Source organism: Lolium rigidum, chromosome 7 (genome assembly GCF_022539505.1).
Source record: "Lolium rigidum isolate FL_2022 chromosome 7, APGP_CSIRO_Lrig_0.1, whole genome shotgun sequence".
In the NCBI taxonomy this organism is placed as follows: Eukaryota; Viridiplantae; Streptophyta; class Magnoliopsida; order Poales; family Poaceae; genus Lolium; species Lolium rigidum.
In genome coordinates this window covers 301,515,378-301,524,428 of record NC_061514.1, presented here as the reverse complement: position 1 = coordinate 301,524,428, position 9,051 = coordinate 301,515,378, and the positions used below count along the sequence as shown (strand labels likewise).

At 45.6% G+C, this 9,051-nt stretch overlaps 1 protein-coding gene across 1 annotated transcript; it reads left to right on the top strand.

Moving 5' to 3' along the window:
- Positions 1–1,331: 1,331 nt before the first annotated feature.
- Positions 1,332–5,268, top strand: LOC124672134 (ATP sulfurylase 2-like). Its single transcript, XM_047208409.1, has 5 exons — positions 1,332–1,873; positions 3,681–4,086; positions 4,162–4,422; positions 4,655–4,741; positions 4,817–5,268. Exons 1-5 carry the CDS (start codon positions 1,332–1,334, stop codon positions 4,955–4,957), a joined length of 1,437 nt encoding a protein of 478 aa, XP_047064365.1. The 3' UTR covers positions 4,958–5,268.
- Positions 5,269–9,051: the final 3,783 nt, after the last annotated feature.

Here is a 9,051-nt window from a genome sequence, read left to right as displayed (position 1 = left end):
TTTACGTAAAGTTCAAAATAATGCTATTTAAAAGTTTCAAAAAAATGTGAAGTAAAATTTTGCATGTATATACTATGTTGATACTTACTCGTGTGTGTTTTCACGGAAAAATACCATTGTATGTGACCTACACAAAAATGACAAAATGCAAATTCCTATTCATGTGAATAGTACAAATTCCTGTTCACTATTCTCATTTGGACATTTTGTCATTTTTATGCAGGCCACACACAATGGTATTTTTTCGTGAAAACTTACACGAGTAAGTATCAACATAATATGTACATGCAAAAATTTACTTCACATTTTTTTGAAAATTTTTAAATAACATTTTTTGAATTTTTCGTAAACGGGTGCGCGCGCACCCAGGTTCCAAACGTCCGGGTCGTAGATAGAGTAGACCAAAAAAAGACCATCTCACTCTGTGCATGGCGTCGCTTCGGTCCGAGGCCGCGCTGCACCGTCGAACACCTAGCAAGCAGGTAGCCATGGCCCTTCACCTCCTCACTCCTCCCCGCCTCCACCACCACCCCTTTCCCCTCCCGTGCCGCCGCGCCATCCCCTCCGCCTCGCTTGCGCACCCCCTCCACCTCCACCTCCGCAACGCCTCCATGGTGGCATCCTCGACGTTGATAACGTTGTTCGCGCTTTCTTCGTTGTCGTCGTCGAAGGAGTCGTTGTTATCAATCGGGGGAGATGGAGTAGGTGGAGACGGAGGTGGAGGCGGAGTAGCCTGGCGGCGGCCGGCGCTGCTCATCGTTACGACGGATGTGGAGGCGCTTGTGCGGCGGCTAGGGTTTGTGGGGAGGAGATGAGGCTGCCGAGCGCATGTCTCTATTTATATACGCCGGAGGCAGCCGAGGGGCGCGGCACGCGTGTCATCGCCATTAAATACGTTGGCAGAGGTGGGAGGCGGCCGCTCGGCAGGCGAGGCACCACCATTAATGCGGCGCAGACTGCCGAAGCGACGTCTCGTCGCCGGTAACTGGCGCGGCTGAGAAGACACATCGAGCCAGAGTCGCTGCCAGGCGCGCCCAACGAAACTTCGTCAGACGCGAGCGAACACTCACCGCGTCCGCGCAACGGTCCACGTAGACGCGTCTGAAACGCATATCTGGATTAGATTCGCGTCTTTATGGACAGGCCGATCAGCCGCTAGGACCATGTCCGTGATGCATTTTTTGACCGCCCGGCCCACTGCGCCAGGGCGACGAAGAAGAAATACAAATACTAGTAGACTAGGCACACAAAAGAAAGACCAACTCGCTCGTGCGCAGCGGTCCAAGGCCAGGCCGCAGCGTCGAACACCTAGCAGACTAGCAGAGGCAGCCATGGCCCTCCACCTGCTCACTCCTCCCCGCCTCCACCACCCCTCCTCCTCCTCCTCTCCCCTCCCGCGCCGCCGCTCCACCCCGGCCACCGCCTCCGCCTCGCTCGCGCATCCCCTCCACCGCCTCCGCCTCACTCCCGCCCCCCGCCCCGTCCCCCGCCGCGCCATGCCGTCCGCCATCCGCAGCTCCCTCATCGACCCGGACGGCGGCGCGCTCGTCGACCTCGTGGCCCCGCCCGACCGCCGCGCGGCGCTGCGGGCCGAGGCGGAGGCGCTCCCGCGGCTGCGCCTCGCGCCCGTCGACGTCGAGTGGGCGCACGTGCTCGCCGAGGGCTGGGCGTCCCCGCTGCGCGGCTTCATGCGCGAGCGCGAGTACCTCCAGTGCATCCACTTCAACTCCCTCCGCCTCCCCTCGGGGGCCGCCGTCAACATGTCGCTCCCCATCGTGCTCGCCGTCGACGACGCCGACAAGGCCCGCATCGGGGCCGTCCCCGACGTCGCGCTCGCGGGGCCCGACGGCGAGCTCATCGCCGTCCTCCGCAGGTTCGGCCCGTTTCATCCATCTGCATCTGCATGTTTACCTGTGTTCCATTTCGACATGGCAATATTCTTTCATGTTTTTGGGCGTGAAAATTTTGTTTGGTGATAAATTAATTGGCTTTCGAATTGTACATGATTTGATTTATTCCCATAATATGGAGGAATGTAGCACGCATTGTGGGTTCAAGGAATCATCTTTTCACTTAAGAAAATCCCTCACAAATTCTTCCACTGGCACCTGCTGTCTTTCTCATCGCCGGAGGACTTTTGTCGTCCTTTCATTGTAGGAAAATGCAGCCAAGCATCTTATCATTGCCCCAAATTTTAGTGAAGCATCTTAGCTTTGCTGTCTGTTCGTTCTAGTCCACACTTTGGGGGGACCATAGCACCTAGCGCCAGTAGCAGCTTAGCAAAAGCTCAAATGGATGAGAACGTCTGGACAGAAACTTGTTGCTGTGCTTGACGGTGCTGTCGCTTTCCGGTCATGTCCCTCTCACTGTGATTGCATATGGATTACCTTGTGATGCATATTTGACCTCGTGACTAATTGGCAACTTGATTTTAGTAGCTCCGTAAATGCTTAAGCGGGTAGTTTTCCTTATCACTGTTTTGGATGTAACATGATGTGTCTGACCAGTTCTCTTTATTAAGTGGAAAACAAACGAACTTTTCATTCGAAAGTTATGAATACTTCCGCGCTTATACATTATTAGGTGATCAATGGTTCTTCTTGTGTGCAGATTACAAATTGACATGATTTCAACTCACATGCGATGTGATGTTCTCCTCATGACAATATCTTGCACTTTTTCCGTTGCATGAAACAATACTATCAGCCGCATTAAGTCGCCCCATCGAACTGTAGTTGAACGACTTATGTTCCAGACCATCTAAGTATATCTGAATCTTAAGTAGCCTTTCTTCCACATAGCTATGAATCACAATTATTATAGTTATATAATTATATGTATGTATTGTACAAATCAGGGTAATTTGGAGATATTTACCGTACTAGTTTCTGATGACAAATCAGTTACCGGGCTATTTTCCTGATTCGAATTTTCATTAACTTTGATTAGAATTTCCTGCAACTTTCAACTACGATAACATATTTTGTCATGTACTCCTAAAATTGTATTGAAACAATAAAAATATGACAGTTCTGAATTTTGGTCAAAAATCGGTCATGAGGCAGGACCTGGGCACCGCTTCTTTTCAGGATAGATTTTGAGAATTACTTCCTCCATGCATTGGTTGAATTAACCTCAGTATAGGTTTCCTTCAGGATAGATTTTGAGAATCACTTCATACATGCTCTGAGCGTTCTGAAGTGAGGTTATGAATTGTCGTAATTCCCCTTTAGTTGAACCACACCATCAAAATTTCTTTGATTTGCTGCAGACATAAATATCCCTTGATTTATCTAACCACAGAAGCCTACAATAAATCGGGTTGTACAAAAACCCATTTATGTGCTGATTCCTCACATCATATTTCTAAGCTGAGAATTTCTGGCCCATGAAGTAGCAATCATGATTAGATTTTCGTTATGTTAAGATTTGTTTTTACAAATCCATGTCATTGTCGCCCTTTATTCTTTCCCTTTGTGAAATGATGGGTTGGAAAAGTTCCCTTTTGAAGTGGCTTTAACTAATAAAGTAGTAGCCATCAATCATATGTACGATCATAAACCATACTGATGGAATTTAATTAACGTTATGATAGCACCTTCATGACTAATTTATTTTGTTCATGTTTTGTCCAGTTCTAACTAGACTTTTTACTGACATGAGTTTTATCCTGTTACCAGCGTAGAGATATACCCTCACAATAAAGAAGAAAGAATTGCAAGAACATGGGGGACAACTGCGCCTGGTTTACCTTATGTTGATGAGGCGATAACACCAGCTGGGAACTGGCTGATTGGTGGTGATCTGGAAGTGCTGCAACCCATCAAATACAACGATGGTCTCGATCATTACAGGCTTTCGCCCCAGCAACTCAGGGATGAATTCGACAAGCGCGGGGCTGATGCTGTGTTTGCATTCCAGTTGAGAAATCCAGTCCATAATGGGCATGCACTGTTGATGAATGACACTAGAAGACGTCTCTTGGAGATGGGTTTCAAGAAACCCATCCTACTACTACACCCTTTGGGTGGTTTTACAAAGGCTGATGATGTCCCACTTCCTGTTAGAATGGAACAGCACAGCAAGGTATTAATTTTATTTACATAGATTGTACACCTGGGATAATGCAAAATGCAAAATCTTATGGTGGGTGCATCACAGGTCTTAGAAGATGGAGTACTTGACCCTGAGACTACTGTAGTGTCCATATTTCCCTCTCCGATGCATTATGCTGGCCCAACAGAAGTGCAGTGGCACGCAAAGGCAAGAATTAATGCCGGTGCTAATTTCTACATAGTGGGACGTGATCCAGCTGGAATGGGCCATCCAACAGAGAAGAGAGATCTGTACAACCCAGACCATGGGAAGAAGGTCCTAAGCATGGCTCCTGGTTTGGAGAAACTCAACATACTGCCCTTCAAGGTATTTGATGCATACAGGCCTCCTTCCACATTTAATATTATCAAACTCATCATATTTTTCTTCTGTTGCATTCACCTCCCCCAGCTGTAAATCATTAACTAATTGTTTCCACTTTGAATTGCTAATGCTCGGAATGCATGTTCAATGTTTCATTATCTCTTGCGCGTATTTTTTATATCGCTTCCGCAGTTCCACTTACTGTTAGGTTTACACACATTTTTATTTGCTCCAGGTAGCAGCGTACGATACAGTGGCCAAGAAGATGGCTTTCTTTGAACCTTCACGTAGTCAAGATTTTCTGTTCATCTCTGGAACCAAGGTATGTGTTTTAATCACATTTATTATTTGTCAGGAATCACTACCTGCTTCTAACAACTAACCTACAATTAATCAGATGCGCACTTTCGCCAAAACTGGAGAGAACCCTCCTGATGGTTTCATGTGCCCTAGTGGGTGGAAAGTCCTTGTTGACTACTACAACAGCTTGCAAACTGAAGAAGCTGCTACCACAGCTGCCGCTCCTGCTACTGTATGAGACAAGCTTCCGTTGCCATGTGGCTATGAGGTTACTATTCAGCGGCCAGCATTCATGAGTCCGTGGTAGTTCCGGATCGTTTTTTCCCTTTCACTTCTCTGAGCTTTTTTCGTAGGTTTTTAGCTGATTGATGTTTTCAAATCTTCCAGTTGTTCGATTTTTTTCTTCCAATAGAAGAGAGATTTTGAAAGCTTGGCAGAATGGCAGTTGACGCTGAAACTCTGAAGAGTTGACAGGTTACTGTAACCGCACAAATGTTATCGTCATGTAACTCTAACAGTTCACCTAGCCAATAAAAATGTTTATTACAATTATGAAGGGCATTGCTGGTGGTCCTCATCCAAGATCAGAATGCAAATTGTTTTGCGTGATTATGACACTGTGGAATGGCAGACGGTATGTCTAATTACAACACAGAAGGATATTTGTTGTGTGGGTCCCACCTGTCAGTGTCAAGGTTGGCCTTGCTCAACTCAACTCGAGCTGCTCAGCTCGTTAAAACAACGAGTTAGCTTGGCTTGGCTCGCCTAATTCAACGAGCTCAGATTTAAAACTCGTGACTTGGTAAGAAGGTGAGTTAGCTAGTTAGCTATGAGAAAAACTGGAAATTCTGTTAGAAGTCGTTTGGAAGCTAGGCTTTCATTTCGTTTGTAGCATTTTAAAATGAATACATGTATTCATTTCATTTAAATTGTAATTTCAGAAATGGACACTTGTTTGGTTGCCACGGGAATTGCAAATGACAGCAGAATTCAATATTGAATTTGTAAATGGCTTCCATAGAGAAACGCAAATGACATGTTTCAGCTCGGAATCGTGTTTACCCATAGCGTCATTTTGCTGGATTTCCTAAATGAAATGACAGCCCAATTTTGTGGCAACCAAACAGCCCATCTATGAAATTCTAAAATGAATTCCAGGATTCCAGGCCCAAATAATGGATACCAAACGACTTCTTACTAAAATAGAACTAGAACAACCAAAGTTCTTCCACAATTACACGAATCTACGGGGACAACTTGGGTAGGATCTGGTTTAGATAGGATCTATGAGATTGTTTTTTTAATACAAGAAACATGTATATGCAACACCAAAAATTTGCTGCTTCAAATTCAACCTACATTTAGAGATCCAAACAAGATAAGTTTGGAAGTGACTAATGTGAAATACTATTCACCCAAGGTTGATACTATTCACAGCAGAATTTGTCTTTTTTGTTTCTCTAAATGTAGATAGAGTTTTGAGCTAAATATTTTTGGAGTTGTAAATACGGACTATAGGCATGTTGTTGATACAAGAGAGGCACTTCTATGTTTGTTCTGAAACAACACTGGCGGCTAGAAGTTCTGTTGTGTTAGGTTTTGCTCTCCACCAGCCCCTTCCTTCTATGGTCAGCTGCCACATGGGCTTGGGCCTCTTGGGCTAGAAACCTCAACACTCTCCCTCAAGATGGGTGGTAGATATCTATCAATCCCATCTTGTCACAAGCCCAGTTATAGTCTTTTGTCCCCGGTTTCCTGTCAAACAATCTACAATCTGTGGCTCAAAGATAACATAAGTAAGGCTGATGATCCCAACATTGAGTTTCTCCTTGATGAAGAAATGATCAATTTCCACATGTTTTGTCCTATCATGTTGAAGTGGATTGTTTGCAATACTTACAGATGATTGATTGTCACACCACACTCTCAAGGGTCCCTTCCACAGAAGTTTTAACTCACTAAGAATATACTTTACGCAAAGCATCTCACTCACCCTTGAGATAAAGCTCTATATTCAGCTTATGTTGTTGATCTAGACACAACTGCTTGTTTCTTGCTTCTCAATAACACCATATTTCCTCCCACAAACACACAGCAGCCCAACTTTGATCTTCTATCATCTTGATAACCAGCCTAATTAGAATCACTATAGCCATCCACCTCAAGATGTTCGCTCTATGCAAACCACAACCCATTTCTCGGTGTCCCCTTCAAGTATCTTAAGATTTTGTGCACTATATCAAGATGCCCACTCCTCGGCTCATGCATGCATGTATCTACTTGCAACACCCACGACATATGTAATGCCAGACCTGGTATGACCCAAGTATAATAGCCTTTCAACTAATTTTTGATATTCTTCCTTATTCACTAGCTCACCTAACGGTGGCGTCACTTGATGATTTTTTTTTTCAATCGAGGTAGGGGCTGCACAACATCCCATCATGCCCATATCACTCAAGAGGTCCAAGGTGTATCTTTCTTGACACAAAGATATTCCCTTCTCTGTCCGGGCCACTTCTATGCCAAAGAAGTATTTAAGGTTGCCCAAATCTTTCACCCCAAACTCGTTGCTCAAACACTCTTTCAATCTCCTTATTTCCTCTTGGTCATCTCCACTGACGATAATATCATCCACATAGACTGCAAGAATGGTGATCTTCTGATCATAGTGTCTGTAGAATATCGTGTGGTCACCATTGCATTGACCATACCCCATACCACAAACACGACGCTTGAACCTATCAAACTAAGCTCTTAGTGATTGCTTCAAACCATACAAGGATTTTCTTCAGCCTGCATACCTTTCCTGTGGTTTATGAGGTACCAAAACCTGGTGGTATCTCCATGTATACTTCTTCCTGGAAGTCACCATGTAAGAATGCATTCTTGACATTTAATTGATGCAACTTCCACCCAAAGTTAGCAGTCCAAGAAACCAATATCCTTACTGTGTTCATCTTTGCTACTGGAGCAAATGTCTTATCATAGTCAATATCATATGTTTGACTAAACCATCTAGCGACTAATCTAGCCTTGTATCGTTCTACCTTCCTCTCAGGATTCTGCTTCACATTATAGATCCACTTACAACTTACTGCTTTCTTTTCTGCCGGCAGTTTGGTTTGCATCCACGTCTTGTTTTTCTTCAGTGCTTCCAACACCTCTATCATTGCTTCTTGCCACTTTGGATCTTGCTTTGCAGTTTTCCAATCCTTTGGAATTGACACAGTTTGTAAGGAGGCAAAAAACGCTCTATAGGAAGGAGACAACGCATCATAAGACATAAATTTTCCAATGTCATGGTCATCAGAAACTATTTGCAGAGCATGTATTTCGCAGAGAGACTTCCTAGCCACTTCACCCTAGCTTCCTGGCCACTTTCACGTGTCTCCTTTCACAACGTAATAGGCAGATCCACTATGCCAGATGAGCTGGTAGCGCTTACTTGTTGCCCCCTTGCATATGTGGTTGTTGCCCGTCAGATGAGCTCACATCACTACCTTGTTGCTTCCACTGCACATGTGGTTCCCGTCGAGAGTACACTTGGAGATTCTTTGCCCAATGGCCCAGAATAGGAACAAGGAAAGGACCAATCTAAATTTTACCGACTTGGTTGTACCTCAACCTGCACATTATCATTAGTTTTAGTGCCTACAGAATCACCCTGAGTCGGTGATCGCCAATCTAGATCTACGTGACACTTTCTAGTGATCGAGGGTCTTGCTCGCGCTAACCAACCAGTCATTGCAATCATTGTTCCATACTCATGCCCATCTCTTCTTGCTTTTTCTTCCGCTTCGGATCTCCATTAGGATTCAGGGCCATCAAGGGGTAAACCTAGTTTTGGTACCAACTCTTGGTCCTGTGGCTGATCGTTCAGCTGGTTGGATTGATGACAGAATGCAGCTGCGATGTCGGGGGACAAGTCCGCAATTTCCACCAGATCACATCGCAGATCGTGATTGCGGTGGAGGTGGTGAATCTGGACAAAGGCAAGCACTACAAGAAAAGTTCTGATAGACAACGTCCCAAAATCGTCAACTAAGGGGCATTTTTCGTCGTACGACGATTTTTTCGTCCACGCGTTGGCGCCCTTCGGCCACGAAATCGTGACCCGTTGCCCATGTTTCCGGAGCCGCGTGATCGTCATGCTGCGTGCAACCGGCTGAGCGAAGCACGCCCGCCCTCCCGGCGACCGTGGCCAACCCACGAACCCCGTGTAGAGTGTAGGCTCACACGAGGCTCGCCACGTTTAAGCGGCCGGTCGATGCAGTGAGGGCCGGCCACCGACTAGCTCGACCTCCCGTCAACTATAGCCGGGCCGGTCCA

Bases quoted from the DNA above. Each gene is read 5' to 3' on its own strand.
- LOC124672134 (XM_047208409.1), top strand. From the start codon at position 1,332: ATGGCCCTCCACCTGCTCACTCCTCCCCGCCTCCACCACCCCTCCTCC. The intron at 4,087-4,161 runs GTATTAATTTTA...GGTGCATCACAG, and splicing joins GAATGGAACAGCACAGCAAG to GTCTTAGAAGATGGAGTACT. The intron at 4,423-4,654 runs GTATTTGATGCA...TATTTGCTCCAG, and splicing joins TCAACATACTGCCCTTCAAG to GTAGCAGCGTACGATACAGT.